Below are 26,223 nucleotides of genomic sequence, written 5' to 3'. Positions count from 1 at the left end.
AATTTATTCTCAGTAGAAAATTGAAGCTTAAATGAATACATTTATAGAAAAAAATAGGGCTCTCGGACAAATTTTAAGAGTTGGCTTAATGTTACAGATCTTTCACAAGCCATAGACTTCATTTGCTCCTGCTCAGTGAAGTGACGTCTTCCTTGTACCACTGCTGTATCCCACCAATTTCTATCGATGACACACACAGTGTTGAAGTCAACACGGTTGCTCTTTCTTATTAGACTTTTTTAATTTCCGTTCTGAAATGCAAAGTAGCTACATAGATTTAAGTTTCATATCTATTGTTACACCTAAGCCTCTTTAAGTAACTCAGATATAGTGCATATGTTGAATATGCATTATTTGTAGTATGTATATATCAACTGCAATACTTAGCTTCTTAGATAAGTAATTACAAAAAAAAACCAAAATTGTCATAGTGAAAATAAGTTTCAATCTGGTAAATGTTCTGATAGGTATTGGTTTTTGTGTTCTATTGTTTGGTCTATAGCACAGCACACATGGTTTGCTAAACTTGATGAATAATAATAAATTTTATCAATTTTAAAGGTAGCATTAAAATTGTACCTATAAGCCTCTTGATACCCTAAAATGTGTTTCATGAACTTTCTTCTTCAGACACATTTCACTTGGCTTTCCCCATTCTATGTCCAAATACAGATCTTGCCATCTTTCTTATAACCTGTATTAAACTGTTTCATTCAACTTAAAGCCTTTTAGAGCCAGAAAATCTCATTTTAGTTGACAAAAATGTCAATACGTATGGTCAGAAAATTTTAATAGTGCCTTACAGTCAATAGCCCACTTGATAGAAGGAACAGTGGAACATGTACCTGCAAGTATGTCCCAGGCATAATAGTCTTCTTTCCATGTCATTGTATGTAGTGTGTCTAGAGAGGGAACAGTAGAAAGATCTGAGAGCTATATTATTCTACATCTTCATTACTCTTATTCTAGGAAAAGGCGGAATCTCCGCAAACCGAAGACGAGGTTCCTTCTCGTGAACAGGTTCACCCTGCTGTTCCTGCTCCTCGTGGTGAGTGAAGACTGTTCTGTTTCCTGTTAATGGCCATGCAGAGTAGGGAAGAGTGTCTGAGTGTGGATGAACTGGCAACTGTAAGGAAACCAAAACTGCGCTTCTCCAAACTGTCGTTCTTCCTCACATTCTGTGAAGGATGTGATAAATGTCCTTTGGACATTTGCTCATTTTGATTATTGTCATAATTTATCTAGACAATTGAGTTGCATTTGTTTGGGAAAGTTCATAATAATTTGTGTCACTTTCTAGTACAGACAGCTGAGAATTTGCCTGGATTCATTTTTTAATATGTTTTTGAAATGTGGATTTAGATTGTGGCTTCTGGGCTCTTCCATATTTTAAAACATTGGAACACTTGTTGTCTATTTGTATCAAAATTATGAACACATCACCTTCCACAGTATGTAAATGAGAGATGAGCACATGAGAATGGTCTGAATCCCTGTCCCTATTACCCATGGATCTAATGATCCTGAAGTAAGCACTAGAGGAATCCTTACAACACTCTAGAACAGGCTGTAACTGTCATGGTACGTCTAGAAAACTCTGGTAAACCAAAAGCAGACTGATTGACTCACATCAAAGTAGGATTCACCCACGCGCAAAGTCATGTCCTCCGAGGTTATTCTCTTCTGTCCTTCATGTACACTGTGAGTTAGACCTTCTAGAATGTAAGCCCCACGAGGGCAGGAAGCATGCTACCAAATGTACTGCTGAGCTTTCAGAGTCTACACCAGGACCTGGCGACGCCTCATCTGCTGACTGCTGCAGTGGCAGTTTGGCCGTCATATGTGTGATGACACTTTCTCAAATCTTCCAGAATGACACCACATATATGGCTGCTAAACTGTTACATGAAACAACAAGTAAGACATAAGTAGGTGGGTTAGTCACTTTTTAAAGACATGTGACATGTCCTTGTCTCATTGTCACCTTTATATAAGCATGGCATTATGTATTTGTTGCATGATTCATAGCATAAGCCCAATAATAATAAATTAGACAAATTGCTTCATGTGTTCCATATTGCTTGATTGGCTCATGATATCACTGCTGGCGTTAGTTTTTCTTATTACTGTTGAAAATAATGCTATCTCATTAGCAATCTTATTTGCATGAAATTATCAGAAAAGTTTAATTAACAATGTAAAATGTTTATATATAAATGCTATTTTAAGCAGTATTAATTTCATTAAGAGAAAAATATTGTGTGTTTCTGTAAATATAAAACATTTACATATTTCTATCTGCCTATCTGTCATCCATCCATCCATCCATCCATCCATCCATCCATCCATCTGTAAATAGAATGCTCCAAGGTGCATGTTATTTAGGAAGAAACACATTGGGAGGTTCAGTGCTCAAGCAAGGACCAGGCTGGGAGCAGCCCAGAATGCTGTGGTTCTGATTTTTCATTCTTTCAGTATTGAGACAATCTCTACTGAACCAAGTTCCAAACCAAGTTCACTGGAGTTTGTTTCAGTATTGCAAGAATGGTAAGTACGAAGCGGCATACCCATACCTACTCTCGCTCATGCTATCCCCACTCCTACTGATGTTACAATGTGTCAAACCTAATAATAAAGATGTTGCTGAAAACAAGTGTAGAGTTTTTCTATTTAGCATCCTTACACATAGTGTTTTCCCCAGGCTCCCATGAATTTCCAACTGTTACAAGACCATTTCTTAGTGAGTTGCCAAACATACAGGGACAGAATTCAGAATGTGGTTCTGGAAAGATCAATACCTAAGGAAAAATAATTCCTAATGTCTAAAACTTTTAGTAAAAAATAGTGTATATATATATATATATATATATATATATATATATATATATATATGACATTCCCACAAATGGATTCCAAATAGATAAACTTTGAATATCTGTCCCACAAGGGCACTGTAATACTCCCTTTTTGAGTGGTTCAGTCATAATAGTTTAGACTTTTTAAATATAGTCACATCATCCATACAAATGTAAGCAAACTAGATATTAAAATACAAACACAAATAAGCCATCTCTTTAAAAGCAGAACAGAACAACATAAGCCGAACAAAACCACATTCTAACTTCTAATGGTATGTCTGAGACTGTCCTGAGGGGAGGTGATTGTTCGTTAGCCCTCTACTTTCCACAGTCTTTCTTCTCTTTTCTACATATCTCCAGAAACTCAAGATCCCATTCAAATTTTTATTTGTATCTGTAACTGTCACCAAATATTTTTGCCTCCTATCCTCTTGCAACTCTGAATTTTATACTATACAGTTTCACATTGATGACATGTTATTACAGGGGCATAGTGGCAGACACAGGATCAGTGACATTTGAACATGAAGCCCAAAAAATAAATAAATAAGCTTCATTCATAATATGGCTAGCACTACAAAAAAGCACATCAAGCTCAGCCACTGAGAAAACAGAACTCTTGATTACTAGCTAGAAGAGACAGTACAGTCGTGATCACCACACTCATACACACATGTACAAACACACAACTTATAGGAAGCAAAGACCACCAAACAAAGATGGTGACTGCATAGAAAGACAATGTCAGCTTGTTCTGAAACCTAATGGACCAATATAAATTTTGAAAAATTGCATTTCCTTTATTCACTGAAAATGAATTACTATGAGTTAGTCAAGTGCCAACGAAACCACTTTGAAGAACTTAAAGTCAATTTTCTTTGGTCTGGAGGATAAACAAGGCAAATTTTGGCAGAGTACAGAATCCAAACCTGAGCAAAACTTAGCGGAAGATGTCCACTAAAGAAGCATATTTTTCTGTTCTATTTTCTTAATATGTGATCCATGATTCTTAAGATTTACAAAAGATGCAAGTGTTGGTTTAATAATGGAGATGTTTTGAAAATCAAGCTATTTGTTTTGTTTATGTGTAAACTTTCGAAAGAAAATAAATTAACACAATAGGAGACTATCAAGATGTGTGAGTGTGTATGGTTGTTCTACATTCTCAATAGCAACTGTACATTGATACAAATATAACTGGATAGAATAGGATGTTAAATGTAATGCATTTTTAGCATAGAATATTTTATATGGAGTTCTATGTAAGTGTTGCTTACAGAAAAAAAGAAATGTTTCCATATTTTTACAGTTATCACATTTATCTATGTATTAATTCATTACCTACTCTGTAAGTAACTACCTTTTTACCTTTTATACAGAGCCCCACTCCAGCTCTCCAGGCTCCTACCAATCTCACTGACTCCGGCCTTGATCAGGAGCCTTTCCTGTACCTTGTTGGCCGCAAGAAGCTGATGGATGCCCAGTACAGATGCTATGACCGAATTCATCAGTTGCCCCCTTATGAAGGAGAAGGTAAGAGAAACCATTTGAACCTATGTGTGAAGCATCATTAAAGATTGTTTCTTCCCAAGTTATACATAGTGGTGGGTCACTGAAATGGAACAGATCCACAGTCTCACGTTATGGTGTGCCTGTGTATCTTGTGCAGCACATATGATGATCCCCCCCATATCAAACATCATTTTGACTTATTTGCCCTTACAATAAAATTACACCAATAACTCAGCATTCACGCCTAATAAGCAGGAACAGTACAGGACTGAGCGACAGCAAAGAAATGCAAAGTGATGGGCAGAGAATCTGCCTGAGGCGGAACCTGTGCAAACCCTGTCTTTTTTGGATTAATTAGGTAAATCTTTCCTTCAATGCCAACTCATTGACAACTTCTGTTAATTCTTCTCTTATTACTCCCATCCCCAATCCATAGGGAATTGCTTCAGTAAGCATGGTTAATCTGTGCTCTTCTCTAGAGAAATCTTTGTAACTGCCCAAATATTTTCAGGCCTAAAGATAGTTTATTGGCTGTAGAAGTCCCAGAGAAGAAAAATAAAAGGATGAAAGTGTGACAGGCAAGCATTGGCACAGCCTTTTAACTTATCTTCCATGTCTCTGAACCATCTTTGAAGGTTCAATAAGGCTTTGTATAGCCTTGAACATTCTAAGACAAAGCTACTTATAAGGGTGGAAAATGATGATATGCACAGTTTACTTTAAGTAATAATTAAACAAAAAGGTTTATCAGATGCAACACAATGATATGCTTTATTAAATTAGGACATATCCTCATCCCTATGTAAACATATTTCAGATTTTTGAGGAATTAATTTGTGTTATCAGTTTTGATAAATAATGCCATAGCTGAAGTTTTCTTCACTGTTATGAAGGTAAAGTTATGAAAATGTGCCTCACGTTGCATGAACTATAAGTATTACAATGTAAATTCAACTCCTTGGTTGAATATTTTGGAAAGTTTAAAATTTTCAATAAGTAGAAACATATCAATATACCTTAGATCCTGTTTTATTTTTTTGTGTGAGCTACATTTTAGATTTCCTCTACAATTAACTAATTGGACAGAAATGCATTGATTGAGGCTGCTTGCTTTATGAGAACCCCAACTTCAGAGACTCTTGCAAAAATAAAAATAAAACAAACACAAAAAACCAAGAACCCTGACTGCCATCCAATAAGATTTTCCCTGCAGATATACCAAAATCATTTTGAAAGTTTATTCCAAAAGAATTGATGAGAATGGCACATTTGAAATGGGCTTAGTCTTAACTACAGTGATGGGATCCGGCCTCTCTGATCTCCTCAGAACACATTCTCTTTTACTTAAGCTGTGAGCTTCAATGCTGGTTTCTTCCTGAATTCCCAGGTCCATTCTGCAACCGCACCTGGGATGGATGGATGTGCTGGGACGACACTCCTGCTGGAGAAATGGCCTATCAGAACTGCCCTGACTACTTTCCGGACTTTGACATAACAGGTAAGGTCTTTAGTTTCGCTTTATGTTTTTGTTATGAATAAAACTGTGTTAAATGGATAAGTGAACTCAAATCCACTTCAGCTATTGAAGTAATATAGTGATGTGTCACATGGAACATCACCTTTCACATTGCAAAGCATTTAAATACTTATTATTTCGTTTTATACTTAAAATATTTAATCTTGCAAGTGAATCCGACTCAATACACAATGTCGAGATCTCTCCATGTAAAATTAAATATTTCTTAATCTTCATGCAAACTTGTACAAGTTAGAATACATTCATTAACCTTTAAGAGAGGGCACTTTGCTTTTGCAGGGCTTGATCCTTTCACACATGTATGTTAGATGCCAACCTGGAATGCTCAAGCAGAAGGCACTCTAGGATGACCAAGTTCTGGGTGACACGAGTTTTTAAAGGCTTATGTCACTTATTTTAGGGTCTTTATGTATACAAGTGTGGAGGTCTAGGATTGAGGCAGTTCCACAATTAATACTCAGAAATGGTGCAAAGGCATGTAGGCAGATTGTCACAGCCTCTAGCCACTAGACAGAGAGATGTGAGCAGGAAATGGGATTGAGTAATTTGAATTAATAAAAGGTGGGGAAAATCTAGTATAGACATGATCAGAGCTTGGCAAGCTCAAATAAATATACTGAACATGTGGGCCTTAGGAAGTGGAGCACCAGAGGCACCTGGTAAAGCAGAGAGCGGAGGGCTCTTGGGGGTAGCTACTCAATACAGGGTCTGCCTGATCAGAGCCAGAAAAATCATACTCAGACAACCTAGAAGAAAAAAAGATCTGTCCCAATAAGTTAAATATAGGAGATACTGAAAAGACTAAATAAGCCTTAATTAGAAATGATGACCAGATGATGAAACTAAAAGGCATCAGCTAGAGATACAATATGTAAATCTCTAGAAAGAGATAAAACTGTGTTCCAAGGGTCATACGATATGACCTAGCCATAGGTGTTTAAGTGTGTCTGGAATTCCCATAAGATCAAGGTATGAGCCCTTCACTGAGACAAGGCTTGGGAGACACTTTTCCTCGAAGGAATGTCTCACTTATGATTGAAGCCAAAATCCTAACCCAGAACAATAGAGATAATCAAAGTATAATTACAAGGGATGCTTTTTAAACCAGTGCAAAATAAATGTCAGCATTGGCCAAACACTTCTAGGAATCTCCTTCTGAAGGATGGCATAGGAAGAACAGGTTTCGTTTGGTGCCCTAACTCTGAGCTACATTCCTGTAAACTGGAACCAAACTGTTTCATAATGAGAATCCTTCAGGCCTTTATTACCTCTTCGTAACACATGATGCTTTATTTATCTTGATCTGCCATTGCATTAAAGGTGATTTGACTGGCACAAAAATCTGTCCTACAATTGCAATCTACTGGGCCAATTCGAAAGTAGCAATGGGCTCTTGCCAAAGTAGCTATAAATATTGATAAAAAGGCATGGTCTTGATAAGCAAAGTAAAGATTTCCAGTCATAGATCCATATTTTTAGTCTATTTTTTAGATGGAGGTATCTTAGCCAGAGACAAATTCACCTCTAGTGAAAAGAACATCTTCAATATTTCTTTCTTCAATACAGTTCAATTCTTTATGATTTTATTGACATTCGGTTACATCTAAATAACACAAAAAATACTCCAAATGTCAGAGGTTTCATTTTTGAAGAAATGCTTGATGAAGGATAGATATGGTGGGCTGACTGGGAAGTCAACAAATCTGTGAAAGGAGTTGGTTCCCCAGTAGCCACATAAAATTCTGGGCACAGAGGCACATTTAAATCCCAATTCTGGGAAGGTGGAGGCAGAAGGTTCCATCCAAGTTAGTTAAGTTGGTGAACTCCAGGTTCTTTGGGAATGCTTTCTCAAAACATAAGGTAGAAAACAATTGGGGAAATCCCAAAACACATCTACCCTGGCCTCTACACATTGCACATATACAGGAACATGTAAACATACATATACTACACAAAAGCAAATAGTGAAAGAGTTTAAGTCAGTATTGGAGTCCTGAAGAGGATGTACTGCCCAGGAGTCATCTACAGTGTAAACAGGAATGCTTCCCGAGGAGGTGTGTGAGGCTTGACACTTGAATTGACTCTTTTAGCATTAAATTTCTAAGAGGCAAGATGGTCCATGTTATCTCTACATTCACATTCTACAATGTGGTTCACTTTCAGGCACAGCCTGTAAGCTTTAAGCCATCACGTTTCTTGTTGGGATTTGATATACTAATACATTACCATTTTGTTCCATTAACAGAAAAGGTTTCAAAATACTGTGATGAAAATGGAGAATGGTTTAGACACCCTGACAGCAACCGAACCTGGTCCAACTACACTCTGTGCAACGCTTTCACTTCGGAGAAACTGAGCGTAAGTTCTATTTCAAGTCTCTGTATGGGATGAGAGTATCATTATTTGTACATGGAAATAGATGTAAAACTATAAAATATCTGCTGCCCCAAATCACAAAAACCGACAAAGCAACTAAAAAAAACAACAACATATTTTTATGTACGGAAATAGAGTTTCTGAGGGGCATTAGAGAAAATAACATTTCCTTGCTTGTTGATGCTCAGCATCAATACTTCTGTTTGAATGTGGAATCAAGCCAGATATGACTACTCTCCGTAGAGCAGATGATGGGATTTCCTTAGTGCCAGAAACTAGGCAGCATTTTAAAGAACTCATTAATATCTTTCTCCCCCTGGGAGAGTTCCAGAACCTCCAATTAACAGAGAGCAACCAGCTAAAGCTACTCTATCTTAGGGCCCAAGTTGGATATGACCTTAGTTTTACTACTGGATGGGATGGAGCCTCCCATCATCTGATTGATATAGGGAGGGCAGTTTGGATAATTTTCAGAGGTGTTTACTCTGATTTGTTAATACCTGTGCCTTGACAGGATATGAAACATTTGTAATATCTTGGGTTAAAAAAAAACTTTTATTTAAGTCTATTGAGTAAGAAAACAGATACTATTTTGTCTTTAACTACATTAAAAAATCCGAAAGATTTCTAAATCTACCATCAACTCTTTTACTCTCATAGCTGGAAGAAATTACATCAATATTTAGCTATAAAGAACATTTCTGAACAATCCTCCCAGCTGTAGCATGCACAATCATTTCCTTCAAGAGAGGCCTGTGCATTAAGTAATTACCGAGTCAGAAACTAAAAACATTTCATGCTTTATTTTGCTGTTGAAAAGTTTAGGAGTTGACAGATGTTTTCCTTTATTAAAACTAAAACAAATCACAACAACATAACCAAGCTAAGTAAAGACCAGGTAGATGACCAAGAAAAAGAAACTATGATGTGAATTTATGAAGGAAGATATCCTTTAGAGTCAACTAACAACACCAAGAAAAAAAATAAGTTTAATTGTGGTCATAAGAATAGAATTAGCAAATTGTTTTCAAAGAGAATGTTGGTTTATTCAGCCAGGAAAATACTAATGATATTTTCCAATTTTATTTAAATTAATATATAAAGGTATATCTTCTTGAATTTTGAGCTATTTGCCTCCCTTGTCTCTCCTTGTCACTCAAAATGTCAGGAGTCAGAAGAATCTCCAAAGACTATTTATCTGCACTTCAGTGGATTAGACAAAATAGTTGCAGATGACAGGACCCCAGGACTTAAAACCTTCCTGGATTGCCTACTAAGATTAGGGACAACACATTTTAATGCATTTATAGTCACTTCTTCAATATTTAGAATGATATTCATCTCAAGAAGTTTTGGTTTTGTAAATGGCCTAGTTTATTTCTGTATACACCAATATAGAAAAATAATTTCATCCACTGAAACAGTTGTTATAATCTTAAGATGTATTTTCAAGGGGTAAACATTCATTAATTTATTCTTAGGGTGGGGGAGCACCCTCATAGAGGCAAAGGGGAGGAGGCATGGGATGGGGCATTTGCGGAGGGGAAACGAGGAAGGGGAACAACATTTGAATGCAAATAAATAAAATAAGAAAGAAAGAAAGAAAGAAAGAAAGAAAGAAAGAAAGAAAGAAAGAAAGAGAGAGAGAAAGAAATTGAAACTATTGTTCCTTTCCACATTTGTTCATCTATAGTTTCACTAATTGTTCATCCACTTACAGATGTTTTTCCAACTTTTTCTTCTAGAACGCGTACGTTCTTTATTACCTGGCTCTTGTGGGTCACTCCTTGTCGATTGCTGCTTTGATTGTTTCCATGGTGATCTTCTGGAAATTCAAGTAAGTACATTGAAAATACCACTTCCTTTTTATTTTAGTATCAGCTTTATCTTGTATCTTGTTCCCAGAAATACAGTATCATAAGGAAAGTTCTTGAAGAGCCATCTTCCATTTATTATTAATTATTATTAATGTTATCACCGTCTTCAATTTATGTAAGTAGAAGTGAATCTTGAGAGAGTACAGTTACGAGGATTGTAGGAACGTGTGCCACTGAGAGTGATAAATTAGCAAGAAAACTAAATTAGATAAATATACTTTTAACTCTACCTGAAGAGAAGAAGATGGCGTTCTTATCATCTTCAAAGACAATATGCCTCCTTCTTGTAGTAACTCTGCAAACCCATTAAGAACCTGTGGTCTTACAGTTAAAAGTTTCTTTTACCCCAGCTATGGTTCCATCATGGACTAATGGGAAAGTATACTCCATTTTCTTTCACTCACAAGTTCTCAAGTTCAAATGTAACTATTTGAGTTAAAATCATGAGTTAAAAACTCTTGGGGCACCGGGCAGTGGTGGCGCACACCTTTAATCCCAGCACTTGGGAGGCAGAGGCAGGTGGATTTCTGAATTTGAGGCCAGCCTGGTGTACAGAGTGAGTTCCAGGACAGCCAGGGCTATCCAGAGAAACCCTGTCTCAGAAAAAGAAAAGAAAAGAAAAAAGAAAAAAAAACAACTCTTGAGGCTTGAGAAATGGCTCATGAAAGTGCTTACTATGAAAGTGTGGGAAGCTGAGTACAGATTCCAAGCACCCATTTTAAAGCTAGGCATATCTTGTCTGTAACCCCAGCAGTGGGGAAATCAATAGAGAAAGGTGGGTACTGGGGGCTCAATGTCCAGCCAATCACATTGAAATGGCAAACTCAAGGTTCAGTGAGAGGCCATGTCTCAAAAAGTAAAGAACAACCCAAGAAGACACCAATATTGTATCCAGTCTCCACACTCATACATAGTTGTACCCTCAAGCCCTCCACACACAGGAATAATTCACACATGGATCAAATGAAAATAAGTTAGAAACATTATGCACACAGTGAATCTTTATCAAAATAAAGCACTCATAATTTGTGCTTCACTAGCTGTTTTACCTATATTTACAAGTATAAATTTAAAGTAAGACAAATATATATTCTTTATAGAGACACCACAGTTAAGTAATACATTAGAAACTAAAAAAAATATTAAGTAGAAATAATATGATTATTTATAATCAGAAAATAGATTATTGACTGCCGTAAAATAAATGCAGTATAAGTCTTTGACATAATAATCATTGCTATTATAGTTGTTACTAATGACTGTGGAATGATACAAATTATGAAGAGTTTTTATGACTTTTAAATCCAAATAATCCTCCATGCTTATAGGATGTTACATGTCATTAGATATATAGTGACTCATAGTATAAGAGAATCCTAAGTTGATTTTTATTGCAATATTTTCTTGATAATACTAAATATAATTAACCCCAAGGGAGACTACCTGTAAACATACCCTGAGGCAATGATTACTTTGATCTTTTCTAAATCTTCATCTATATCATGCTCACAATTCTTATATTTATTAAGTATTACACCTAAGCAATTTTTTGTGAACAGTAAATGACATAAACAAATCATCAATAAGCTCCTTCCACAAAAGGTTTAACAGAAGAAGGATTGATAGAGCAACAAGACACAGAGAATTAATTACTGGAATTAGAAGAATGTTTTCAATTATAATGATCAGAACACAGCAGAGGAATCACATCACATGATTAATTTTGGAGTGTCTGTTCATTTCTCAATTGCTCTTCATCATCGTAAATAAATAAATCATCATGACTCACATCAGCTGTGATTAAAAAGCATGATGCTAAAAGCCTACCTTTGGGTTCTTTTCTAATAAAAAAAAAAAAACCAGAAAAGTAAAAGAATGAAAATTCTCCACAATTCTAACCACATATAATAAATATAGCCTTGCCCTAGAGATAAGTAGCAGGGGCAAAAACATGGAGATGTTAAAAGCAGGATTCTGTTGGGACAGCTGGAAAAAATATTAATCCTCTATGAAAACGAATTGTTATTCTCTGCCATATTTGCATATTGTGTGGAGAAGTGACTTTGTCTTGTGCAGTACTCATCATTGTGCTCCGGATGGCTTCCTGGTCAGACAGAAAGACCATTCAATTGATAATATCATAAATTATTGATCATATCAATAATAATATTCAAAAGATATTGACATTTTTTCCACCCTGATATAACCAATTGCAAAGATAACCATCGGCCATTTTTTGGCATGGCATTTATACAGCAAGGCAGAACTATGAAGAGGGAGAGAACAAACAGCATGGTTGAAGAGGAATTCTTTATCTATAAAAACCTGTACTGAACCCAAATATATCACTTTCCCTGTCATATAAGACCTTTCTATACCTGATAGCTTTACATTAAATTTCTGGGACATCCAAACTTCTATTTTCATATGAACATTAACATTAGCACAAATGTACAAGTTAATGAAGTAGAGAAGAAACCCAGTACACAGAAGGTAGGAAAGGATTGGGCCAAGCAGGAGCAGCAGCTGTCACCTTCTTCAGATCCAAAGGATAACTGGCCTCACCATGAGATCAAACCTGATCTCATCTAGAGATCTTTGCTGGTGTCTAAGCTCCACTAACAGAAAAGGAAGAAAGCAGAATAGTGGGAAGCCTTGGGAATGGTTCAGGACACGGGCCATGTGCCTTGCCACAGCACTTGTGGCTGCATTCTCTCCCCTCATTTGCTTCATGGTTCTCAGCAGTGGACAGTAAACATTTGATTGGAAGCACATACCAAACCCTCACCATGTCATCATTTCTCTTAATTAACTCTCTAGCATTTATTACCATTAAAAGTAACTTTCAATCTCAGTCTTACAGTTGTTATTGGAAGCTACCATGAGAAACCAAAACCATAAAATGCCACTGGAAAATGAATTTTAAAGCTTTCCTCTAAAAATCTGAAGTACTAAACCATCTCTCCAAGAAATTTTATCATTTAACAACCCTTAATGCTTTCATGTTATTTTTTCCCAGGAACCTTAGCTGCCAGAGGGTGACTCTGCACAAGAACATGTTCCTTACTTACGTTCTGAACTCTATCATTATCATCATCCACCTGGTTGAGGTTGTGCCCAACGGAGATCTGGTGCGACGGGATCCTGTAAGCGCTGTCTGGCTTTGATTTTAATTTGATTGTAAAGATCACAGTATCTAAAGATAGCACGGTTCTAATCATTGACCTAATCAGTTGTTTAAAACATAACCACATTTACATCTGTAGTTGACTTTTTTTGCATTAAGAAAGCCTATTAGTGGTTCTTTAATTGTTACATGTCAAAGGGGGGGTGAGAATCATAATTAAATGAGAATTATGTAATAAGGTATATGCTTATGGTTACCCAATAACTTATCAATTTTAATGATCTATTAATATCTATGGGAAAAATATTAAGTACTTCTTGGGAATACAGATAATACTAGGTACACTGTACTAGTGTTTTCCAGTAAACTCCAGTTAGCCACCAATTTTCATTCTAATGTTTCCAGCATGGGCTTTTGCAGTCACCTCAGCTGTGTGCACTTGTGCATTTACCCAAACAAATCATATACATATGACCGGGTTCTATGTCGTATGCCTTGAAAAAGATCCATATTGACATAGGAAATACAAAGAACCTAAGGTCAACAATTCAAACATTCATGAAATTCATGCCATGTGCACCACCCTTCTATGTATTATTGAGAAGAACTGAAGTCATTTGGCTCTGTCACCAAGAACTGCCGTGGATTCCTTTTGTCAGAATTGTCCTTTGGGTTGCTTTACAATGATTCACGCTTGTCTTCAACTTTCTTTCTGTTTCTCTAAGATTTTTCTCTTCTTAAGATGTGGCTACACTTTAGCCAACTGGGTAAATAGAAATATTAGCCAGTTGCTAGTCCCATGATGCTGAAGTTCAGTTGCTATAAAGTCAGTTCGGGAAACAGTCTAATGTTGTAATTTTGCGTGTGAAATCTTGCATGTGAAATTGTCAATATTTGATCATGTTTGTTCTGAAACATTGACAGATGCATATTTTTCATCATAACACACATATGTGGACAATGCAGTGGGAACTGTCACCACCCTTACCCATGAGTGCACACGAGGGAAAGATGGACCCTAATGACAGTGAAGTGGTATGATGAGGATTGAACTTCAGAGACTCGTGACTTCTGTCTCCAGACACAACCAGCCTGGGACAAAACCAAAAACGGGGGGTGTGGGTGGGGGGGTTGTTTTCTCGTAATTCATTCTCATCGGCTAGTTTGTGTAGAGGGTCCCATTAACTGAGCTGAATCTAGAAACTAGGGTTCAAGGAAGCCTTAGCAGCTATAGAGAGATGTCTATATGTATCCAGGACAGTGGGATGGGGAGGAGAGGGAACCTGGAAGCAGAAGCTGCAGCTATCTAGCACACAGGATGGGCCAAGGCATATTTTAACTTTTGTTTCTCTGCTCAACTGTATTATGCAAGCATCTGTAGATAGCCTCATCTTTCAAATCTGGCATTTGATAGATCTGCCAACCCAATGACAAAAATGCATGAAATCTGCCCAGAGCATCACCCTGCATAGCAGTGGCGTAGCAGTGGCATAGCAAATTAAGCTTCTGCTTAATTTGGCTTCTTATGAAATCCACACTTTTGTCATTTGAATATACTCATAAAATCATTATGATTCTTCTTTAAAATCCATGCCATCTGCTAATAGACACAAAGTCTTGTCTTACCTGAAGACTTATGTAACCAAATGGGTTTTTCTTGATGACTTTCTTTTAAATAACAACTGATTGAAATAAAATTAATCTCATTTAATTTAACACTAACAACATCCCCAGTGAGAAGTGGATATTACCTTATTTTGAAAGTTAGGAAACTAAAATTCTGTAAAGGCAAATTTCTTTTCTGTTACGAATACTTGGAGATAGGACTCAAGATGGCATAATCTCATTCAATCCTATCTCTCTTTTCTATATTCTTGATGATCTGCTATTTCCTTATGTTCTTGAAAAAAAAAGCTACAGCAGTTTCATCCATTGCAAGGATTCTCTGTAATTAGCCATCAAAGTACAAGCAATGCACTAAGTGTCTCTCAGGACTGTTAGAGCCTTTTCATTTCCCATTCAAGGGTTGCATTTCAGTCACTGAAAAATCAACCACACTGACCTGGGATTGGTGCTCAGTCACATTGCAAAGTACTTATGCTCACAAATAGATTTTCTCCCATCTGCTCAGCTTGCTCCCCTGCTGTTACTATCTGAAAGAATTCTCACAGTTTGTGAGATCTTGCTGACCTTGTTATCATCTTGAAATAGACTAACAAGTCAAATTCTCTACTAAATTTACTACTAAATGGTAGGAACTGGTAGAAATGTATCCATCAAGTGAGAATTTAAAAAAAACTGTTTTGTTTGGTTTTAAGAAGTTCTCCTAGAATTCAAAAGAAGCATAACACTTTTAGGATCCCCGAGAACATAATACTAGAAGTTCACAAGGTTTCTGATAACTGATACCTTGTGGCTAAATCCATACATCTTTGTGCTTGGCATTTCAAATGAACTTATTATGCAACTTCTTGTTCATAATAGTCTTGTTAGCTATCTTTTCTAAATGCTTTCACTTTCATAGGATGTCTTAGTGGATGACATACCGAATTACTTTTCCAGTCAAACTATTCTACCCATCACTGAACCATCCTATATCTATCCTGTGGTCCCTCCATTGCCTAGAACCTTTAGTGAAACTGGTGAACCAATAACTGGAGGGCCAGCTTGGCCATTGTGCTGCTGACTTCCTGGGAAAATGTCAATGAAAGCATAGGAGAGCCATAGAGACAGACAGAGAGCTTTTCTATAGTGTGCAAGAATGAGGTTGATTCTCTCACACACATTAGAGCAAAAGGAAAGAAGTTTATCCCTATGTCATGAAAAATGAAAAGCTGGTTCTCCCAATCAGTACATTTTTAATCCAACAAACTCATTCTTTTAGATATATAAGAGCAAACCTCCTAAAGAAAAACTACGGAACACTGAAACAAAAAAATTCTATCCAATCAATTAAGCATTTACTAGGCACTCAAAATTCAACCTTAGTCCTCAGTCTGAAGAGAAGTGATACTATAAGGTGGCATATGTGTTTATGCCATCATCTGTACAGTTCCTAGAGATGCTCCAACTGCATCCATTGTTTTGCAACCATACATATGAGAGTTGTCAATATTTCGACCTATTTTGAAATTTGGCTGTTTTTAATCACACACAAAAAAATCTAACACAAATCTGTATATATGTCTCTATATGTCTAAAAATGAAAGTTCTTTTGATTAAGGCTATACAAAAAAAAAAAAAAGAATGGGCTGCCATATCAGCTCAATTACATAGAAAATAAGTGATGTCATAACGTGTTCTCTTTCACAATTCTAAATGTCTTCATCCCTGAGAGAAAGTATGACAACCCAAACCTCTCATTAAATCACTTAAATAGTACAGGCTAACAGTAAATGATTACAATTCCAAAAGTTAACACATACTTGTAAACTCCTCAGCCTTCCCTTCTCCCAGAAGAAGAAAATTAAGGGATTTGCTTCGTGTACATTCTCTATTTGAATAGTTACGGATTCTCAACAAGAATTCATTAAATGTGACCCTCCATAAATAAGTGTCATAGGACTACTCAATCTGGAGAAGCAAAATTGCTTCAGGATTTTTCATAAGTAGACAGATTTGAAGTGTTTCTGGTCCTTGAAGCCATTACCATCTCTGGAAACTACAATGTGAAATTTATGTTCTCTTACCTTGCAAGTATAGTCTACAGCAAGTGCAATCATGAAAGCCCAGTTTCATGAGGATCTCTTCCCATCCATAAGAGGATTTCTGAGGATTATAGTAGGCCCCATCATTTAGGTGTGAGGAAAGAAGACATTTCCCCTATTGCCATAGAATTGCGAATAGAGGGGAGAGATGAGACCAGGAAAACTTAACTGTTTTTCCCAATTTCTTGGAAGAAAAGTTCTCCTTGTCTAATGAACATTACCAGCAACCAAAGGCTGAGAACTATGTTCTCAACCCTACTAAGTCATATGCAGAATCATGCATTTAAAGTTACTTCAATGAAGTGATTTGAAGAATCTCTTCCCCCCAAAAAGCAACCCAAATTGTATGAAACCAAGATTCTGCCTCACCATAAAAAAACAGAGGCAAGGAAGAAAACAAAACAAAAATAAATAAATAAATAAATAAATAAATAAATAAATAAGAATAGAAAAGAAAATGCAATAGAGGAAAAACTTTTTGGAAATGGAATGTTAGTAATCCACAAATATTTATTGAAATATAACGTGAACACTACAGTCAGAGTCATAAAATTGAAGAAAAGGTAATTCACCTGTACATTTTCCATTTCTAAATGTCATATGGACTCAGTCTCAGTTTAAAACACACACACACACACTACTTAATTTTCAAGGATATTTTTCTCTCCTAATTACACTAAATCTGAGAAGTGACCTGTTTTTCTACTTCATTAAATATCCAAGAGTCACAAAACTTTTTCTGTCCAATAGTTAAGGGAATATATTCAAAAGAAGAAATCCATTCTTGATAAGGGAGGCCACCTCATCTCATATGTACCAACACAGACCATCCCTCTCAGCAGTGGTGAATCTCTGTGGCTCTCTGCTCCCTTACCCATCAAGGCAGTCACTCGCTGCCCCCAAAGGGTTTTTTTTGTGTGTGTGTGGATAGGTTTTTTTCTTACCTATATTACCCAAGATAAGAATCTTATTCCTTCACCTTCTTCTATTTTTTCTCAAGTTAACTTCAAAATAACTCATGCCATAAATAAGGGCTGAATAGATCCTCAGTTTACTGAGTGATGTGAAAATTGCCCATTGTCATTTAAGCATTTCATTTCCATAATATCCAAATTTTCACTTTTCTTATTCTATCTGTTCACTCACTGATCTCCATGAGGCAGCCTTAAGAGCACTGTTCTTGTTGCATCTAAATGAAGCTGCTTGTCATTTTCTAGAAAGTAAGGTCTGTCTGAACTTTCTATCTGGCTCTAAGAGGGACAATACAGGGAGACTGGTTTTTACTGGGAACCTGAGCACTTTGCAACTCGAAGGCTGAGACAATCAGATTACATTTTTATAGCCTCTTAGCTAAGTAAGACAAAAGAGTCCCAAGCTCAAAAATGGCATGACCCTCACATGTCCATGACAATGGAGCTACCAAACTATAACACAGTGTCATTGTAGGAGATTACAGAAAGATCAACTTGAAAGTGTGCTCAGAATCTAGACACTGTGGATTGTAAAGTCCAGGGTGGAAATGGCTGCTCCTGCCCAGTGAAGGGCAGCTGATACAAGGCAGACCATGGAAGTGGTGACTGAGGGAAAGGCTGGAATAAAAAGTCCACAGTGGATTAAACTAGACAAAAGTTACCTATTTCAGTATCCTATAAGAATATGGACTGAAAATAAACCTATGTGATGAATTTGCTGGGACAATATGGAGGAATATTGTCATGGAATCATCCTGTAATGGGTAGTCTACCCTAGCCTACTATTCTTCATTTTACTTAAATGGAAAAACCAGTTTTATGGGGAAAAATGTTTCTTTAAAAGTTGGTTCATGCTTACCCAGCCATTATAACCATCGGATAATATTACAGATTATATGACCTATTTAAGAGGAAATGGTGAAGGCTGAGTTGCTCCTCTATTGGATAATATTAGAACAGGGCAATTGTAGTGCCCTAAAATGAAAGGGTAGTCTTTTCAGAAGGGTGAGGAGCTGAAGCTCTATGTATATATCTATATTTGATGCCATCTAATCATATATATTCAAAGGAATCTAAGAGTATAATTAAATCTAAGTAAGATTTAATTTAAGGTACTGAGATCTAAGGTACCAACAATTCAACTGGGAATTTGGATTTAGCCATGTAAAATACCTATATTCAAGCAAACAAAATAGAAAAAATTCAAAGGAATATAACAGACTTTATACCAGAGAGTCTACAACATCCCAATAATTATGGTACCTAGAAATTGTTCAAAAGTACCAGATATTAAAAAAAATAAATTAAAAGTATGGTCCCTTGTCAAGAGAAAGTACAGACATATTTGGTGGATCATTTCTGTAATCCCAACGTTCAGGAGACTGGAGTAGAAAAGTTGCCATGTGTGTTAGACCTACTTGGGCTATACAAGAAAGAAAGTAGAATTAAGATCAACTGTTAGTTACCCAGATGTTAAAATGATCATAATATGGAGTAGTCATTATAACTATGCTAAAAGTTGTGAGTGACTAGAAAGACAAAAAAAAATCTTAACCAAAAAATTGAAATTACTAAAACTGAACCACATGGAAGTTCAAGAACCATAAAGCAGAAGACCTGAAATGTAAATAAGTTACATTAGACTAGTTTATTTGCAGGATGGAGGCCACAAGGGGAGATTCGGCAAAAATCAGTGGTTAACCAAGAGTAACTATCCAATTTGAAGAAGATACATAAACCACCAGGGAGGGATAAATAGTCCCAAAAATATTTAAGCCAAATACATAAAAAATTCAAAATACATATATCATAAACACAATGAAGAGACATCAAAGAACTGACTGGAAACAAAATGAAGCTTAAAGGGCCAATAATGTTTCAAACCTTATGAAGGCTAAATAGACTCATTTTGTCTTAAACCAAATTCCACCTCATGAACAAGGAATTCATATTATTAGGGGAAAATGGTCATAATCCTCACTACACATACTGCAATTTCAGAGATTATACAACAATCAAAAATATGCATGACCACTTTATTTATCTCGATAAGTCTAGATACTTAACAGGGAGAACCAGAACATTCTAGATTAGGTTCAAGACACCTCTATGAACTTAATGATGAGCACTTCAAATTGTCAATTTAAACCTGAAAATTGTTTGTGGAAAAACAAGGCATAGTGAAACAGCAGTGTACTTTTACTTAGTGACCGGAACTAGAAAATTGGGTTAAGTATTGACCACTAAAGAGTTCTGTGTGCATCCAATGGAACCTACACATACCAATTTTTCTAAAAATGCTGTGCAAAGCAAAAACAACTCTTCCAGCAGGGACCCAGGAGAAGAATAACAGAATTTATATGAGTATTTTGTTTAGAGAAAGTCATCATCAAAAGGTACCCTTACTGGACACTTAGAGGAACATGACAAAGACCCAAAATGCAACCAACATAAAAATTTAGTTTAGGAGAGTTTAGCTCAACTTTATACATTTTCTATGGATGTCAGCAGCCTGACCCCCACCCCCCAAGATATGTCCTGATGTCTACAAATATTCTCAAGAATCTCAGAAATATTTAGTTAAAATAAAAGACCATGAAAATTGTGTCCACTCTTGAATAAGCAATTCTGGTTTATGTACTAAATAGTAGTATTAGTTAAGAGTTGAAACACTCAATTGAACAACATTATGAGCCATATATAGAGCCATATTCATTTAAATTGAATAAGCATCTGTTACACACCTCTGTCTATATATTATTGGATACAAGTCCTTAGGATAGTAGTGGAGGAGTCTAATGTATGAAATAAAATAGTTATATATTAACAGCAACTATAGGTTCACTCAATGTGGAACCTAGATATTCAATTTAATTTAATTTTAAAATTAACCTAAACATTGAATCAACATAGACCACATATCTTTGCTGCGTGGGATCCTTTAAAAACGTCTTTCCACACATCACGTTAAATATTTAGAAACTGAATTATTGATTCATCTTCCCTTGATCAAGTAAACACAGCTTCCCACTCTTTTTTTTTTTCCATTAAAGTGAACTGGTGAGAAAACAGAATTTCCAAGGAAATATAAATAAGTATGCTGAATCACTACAGAGAACTCAAATGAGCAACAAAGTTTATTTCTGTCTGAAAACAAAACTTGGCAGAACTAAAAATTGGAAGCTTTAGCTCAGAGGAAAGTGTTTTGGAGTTAGCACACTAGCCATTTCAAACAAATTCTGAATTTGTTTTTTAAAAAAATTAATTATACTAATCAACGTACCCTTAAAAATTTGCCAAATTTCCTTAGGAACTTCTTTTGTCCCTCAATAACTAAGAAACAGAAGAGAGATTCTTTGTACTTACTCCATTTTGCTTTAATATTTTCCTAAGTATTTGAGAAGTAAATTTACAGTCCCCCACCTCCCTTAGTATAAAATAGTCTGCATTGCAGTATGCTACTCCATCCCCTCAAAAGAACAAAATTCAAAGTGTGAGCAGAACATTTTACAGTACCCACCAATGTGTTCAGCCTAATACTCCACTCCTTGCTGGTTGTCCGAAAATTGAGTAGAGAATTTAATGTTCTTCAAACAAGCCCCTCTAGTTAGCCTCATTGATTCTCCTAAATGCCAGACTTTGTTATGTATCTGAGGAAACAATTGTTAAAATAATTTAATAGTCAGATTAACTAGAATATATATATATATATATATATATCTAGAAGTCATTGTGCATGATCACATTTGTTTACATGTCTGTCTTGCCACCAGAAGGCCACCCGCTTGATCATAAGCATTGAACTCTGCAAGAATAGAGCCGTTAAGGGATATATGGCCATTGTTTTAATTATCCCTTGATAAATTTGTTTATCAAAACAAGAAAGTCTTGATATGCTTACAAAGAAAGTAAAAGACAAATACACTTCTTTCAAGTAGTGACTATTGTGCTGTGGGCCATGAATTCAATATCAACGAGTCAATAATATATATCAAGTAAGGTGTCTGTACACAAAACAAAAAACTATGTGTTGATTATGGGATGAAAATGTTATTTTCATCTTTAGAGGCCTCAAAAAAAATTCTCACCTTGTACTATGCCTAGACACATGGGTTAGTGCTTGCTAATTCAGTTTTTATAATTATTTCTCCATGCTAATTCAGTTTTTATAATTATTTCTCCAAACAAAACAACAACAGATAACGTTGTTATGTTTCAGTTAATGTGAAACCTCAGCTACTCTAGAGCACATAGGCAAAGGCCATCACGTCCACATACTGGTCCCCTTTCCCTGCAAGAGAAAAACCACCACAATTTCTAGGAATCTTGGGGAGGCTGGGATTTCAAAGAGTAACTTTGAAGAGGAATCCAGAATCTCAATGTTTACTGGTGTTTGGGTATCTTGAAACCATCATTGCAAGTACTTAGTCAGTAAACACAAGTTGATGAATTAGTCATTCAACTAATTCTGATAAGGAAGATAACCTACGCAAGGACTACAGGGCCAGGTATGTCTGCTAGTTCTATCCCAAGTCAAACAAATTACTTCAGATTTCCTGATGTTGCGGATTTTCTACATTTCTGTTCCTACTGGTCTGAAGCAGAAGCTGATTCTATCTGTGAAAGCATACATAATATCTCCTTTTAATGAGCCAAGCTGGCTTTCTCTTATTAGTCTTGAAGGAAAAAAAAAGCATACCAGAAGATGTGTTGGCTCAGATCACTCCCCATTAAATGAATTACAATTACTATGAATTCAGTAGAAATGTACAAGTCCACAAAGGTGCTTTAGACTGAAAGTCATTTCTCTGTTCCAGTGCTTTCTGAAAGGAAAAGTTAAATCCAGCTAGACTCAAGTCAACCCATAGGAGGGGCAGCGTAATAGAATGCATGCCTTTGGTAAAATAATTGCCATGAGAACAACCACTTCCTGTTCTCTATAATTGGAATGCTGAGTTGTATTGACATTGCCTTGTAGTTGTTGGCAATTAATTAAAACTAGCTGTCCCCAGGTAGGACCTCTAAACTAGAGATATTTTACTCCACAAAGAACATTTGGAAGCATCTAGAGACATTTTTCATTGTTGTGAGTGAGTGAAGGAAGCTATAGGCTTCTAAATAGAGGGCAGAAATAGTTAACTGCTACAAGCTCAGGGCAACAACAACCAATTATATAGCCAAAAATGTCAGGGATGCCAGGATGAGAAACCCTGTTCTAAAATGACTAGGGACTAGCAGGATATTCTGTTATGCAGTTGGTGGTTTCCCCATTTGGTGACTACTAGATACATAACTCATTCCTATTCTCTGAGTAGTCACTGAGGACACAATCCTCATATTTGGAGAGGGTTTGGCATACCCTTGGTTCCTAATGTAGAAGAAAACAAGGCTACATATGAAAGAGAAGCTGGGATCAACATGGGTTCCTGGTCCATACAAAAGAATTTTCTCCCCTGGTGGTCTCTTCTTTATGGCATTACTAAGAGACCAATTAGCTTCAGAAGCAACAATTAATGTCTAGGGTGATTTGGCTCATGGACGACAGGAGGAGGAAAGATTAAAGAAATTATATGACAAACCCTTGAATGTTTTTTAAAAACTATTAGTCTCAGACACCTTATAGGAAAAAGAACTGCTCTGGTCTAGGTTAGTCTCCAGAATTTAATGGAGAAAAGAATATTTTGTGGCCTCCGCTCTCAGTAACCTATTCAGCTATTTACATAAAATACTTGTGACTCTTACACTGTCCCTTTAATTTGTAAATGTAGAGGACACACATTGACAAATACTCAGGGTAATTCTTGAGAGTTCAATGCAGATATTTTGGCTCATCAGTGCACACCTCCTCCAACCACATCTCTAACAATTCCTTCTGCTCAGAATCTTCATTTCTTTCTAACAGATAAGCTGCAAGATTCTACACTTTTTACATCAGTATATGATGTCTTGCAACTACTTCTGGATGCTCTGCGAGGGGATCTATCTTCACACTCTGATTGTCATGGCTGTGTTTACCGATGAGCAACGCCTGCGCTGGTACTATCTTCTTGGCTGGGGTAGGTATTTCAAACAACTAGATTCTGAGCTTGGGACCAGTCTTTACGTATTTGCACCTTTGCATATTTATACCCTTCTTCCAGTCTTAATTTAAAAAGACACACTCAGAATTCCAAGTACTTGAAGAACTTCCTTCACATATTTCTTTCAAGTTGAGTTGACTTATTTCATTTGAAACACAACTGGTGGGATTTTCTTTTTAAGAGTTTCAAAAGTATCTATCTGTAAAACTCAAAAAAACATTCCATGAGAACAAGTGCTAGCTATAAATTTATTCTCACCTATGACATTCTACTGTGACAAAGATATCTGGGAAGGAACATCTATGCTTTTCTTTCCAAACTAGTTGATTGTAAATTAATTATAAAGCTTGTTGGCACCTTTGTATACAGCTCAATAAAGATCTGTATTTAGCATATAAACAATACTAAGGGGAAAATACGTTGTTTACCTATATTAAAAAACGAAGGAATGCTAATGACATATTTATACAATACCTTAACTTTCCTTGATCAGCAAGTATGTAAAACTTCATTAGCAAGATCCAAATAGAAACATAAAGATAATTACACTCACAACAACCACAGGATGGGACACTGATGGCTAAGGCAGTTCAATGGTCTTACCACAGGGAGGGAAAAAAAAAAGGCAGGACTTGCTTCTTATAGTAGGTATTTGGCAAGACAGAAAGTCACCCAAATTCAGCAATGCACTATTAGGACATGCCAAGGTCTGTTCACTTCTACCTACACACACTCACACACATGCATGCATCCACAAAGAGAAGAAAGAAAGAAAGAAAGAAAGAAAGAAAGAAAGAAAGAAAGAAAGAAAGAAAGAAAGAGAGAGAAAGAGTGAGAGAAAGAGAGAAAGAGAGAAAACTAAAATCCACCACATTCCTTACCATTAAAACAAACAAACAAATTCACAATGCCAAATACAACTCCCCGAAACAAATGAGACCATTAGAGTGGCAGATTTTAAAGCGATAGCCTTCGTGTAGAACTTGAAATAGCATTGTCTTTGTGTGGGAGGAACACAAGTAAAGGTAAACTCAAATAACTTTTCAAGAAAAGTGTTTCACAGGAATGTTAAGAGACGTAATGGAACAGAAAAACTTTCTGCTGAGCAATACATGGTTTCACATTGAAAATTTAAAATGGTAACCTGGGTTCTAGACTTTACAACATCAACAAAGTAATGCACAACTGATATTTTGAAAGTACTCTTCAAAGTTAGGATGCAGAAAGTATGCCCCAGAAAGCTATTTTCTGGGAAATAACTAGTCTTTGGGGGATATGAAGACCATCTGGGTGAAAAATGTTTCCAAATCCAGGATCCAAAATGGAATTCCATGATTTATGAGAGCATTAGTATTGCTCTTGATTTCAGTGTTGTTAGTAGAAAGGTCAGGTTGTTGCAAGTCCTAGGGATTGGAAGAACAGGAACAGAGAGAAAAACCAAAACTGTACATATTAAAAAAAAAGTCACAGTAGCTAGAGGAATGTCAAGACCTAGCAGTTAGATGTAGTGTGTATACATTAACTAGGAAATATGCTTGCCTTTCAGTGAAGAGGAGTAACAGACTCTGATTCCCAAATGCATTTTTTGCTGTCTAATCCTAAAATGAGGATTTCAGAATAAATCTAGACAATAACTTTGAGTCTCTGAATCAAATAAAGAAACAGTCTGTTAGAATTGCTGTGACTAGCACAATAATATGTTGTGTAAATAGTCCACGTTAAAATTATTTCAAGCCCAACATATAATCAGTGGTATTATTGAATTATTTCATTTATGCATTTAGAAACCCACACGACTTTATGTGAAAACCTAATAGTTTTAGGATTTCTTTCCTTCTATTTTTTCATCTCATTTATGGAAATTTGAAGGGTACCAGTTTAGTTCTTTCCTGAGACACGTTTCTGAACCTGACTGTAACAACAAACCGCTTTCTACAGATGCTTCAATCAAAGCCAGCTGTATTATCACGTACTAGGTACATCTGAATAAAAAGACAATCTTTTTTAAAGGAAAATTACAACTTTAGAATACATTCATGGAGAGAAAAATTATTTTAAAAATATATAATTTGACAGGGTGAATGGATATCATCTGTATTTTTCTCAAGATAAACTCAAAGGGAGTTTTGTTTATGCTTGCTAGCACTTCGATTTTGATAAGGAAGAGGACAGTATGTG

The 26,223-nt window shown here is 36.1% G+C and overlaps 1 protein-coding gene across 1 annotated transcript in view; it reads left to right on the top strand.

Moving 5' to 3' along the window:
* Window positions 1-26,223, top strand: part of Calcr (calcitonin receptor) — a 72,477-nt gene that overhangs the window by 39,300 nt on the left and 6,954 nt on the right. Inside the window, exons 6-13 of the mRNA XM_028779145.1 lie at window positions 970-1,048; window positions 4,238-4,391; window positions 5,758-5,868; window positions 8,153-8,265; window positions 10,029-10,120; window positions 13,180-13,306; window positions 14,212-14,322; window positions 23,868-24,021. Coding sequence (XP_028634978.1) covers window positions 970-1,048; window positions 4,238-4,391; window positions 5,758-5,868; window positions 8,153-8,265; window positions 10,029-10,120; window positions 13,180-13,306; window positions 14,212-14,322; window positions 23,868-24,021 — 941 coding nt within the window. The remainder of the gene's footprint in view (window positions 1-969; window positions 1,049-4,237; window positions 4,392-5,757; window positions 5,869-8,152; window positions 8,266-10,028; window positions 10,121-13,179; window positions 13,307-14,211; window positions 14,323-23,867; window positions 24,022-26,223) is intronic.

Source organism: Grammomys surdaster, unplaced genomic scaffold (assembly GCF_004785775.1).
Source record: "Grammomys surdaster isolate TR1022 unplaced genomic scaffold, NIH_TR_1.0 345, whole genome shotgun sequence".
Taxonomy (NCBI): Eukaryota; Metazoa; Chordata; class Mammalia; order Rodentia; family Muridae; genus Grammomys; species Grammomys surdaster.
This window is presented reverse-complemented; position numbering and strand designations above follow the sequence as displayed.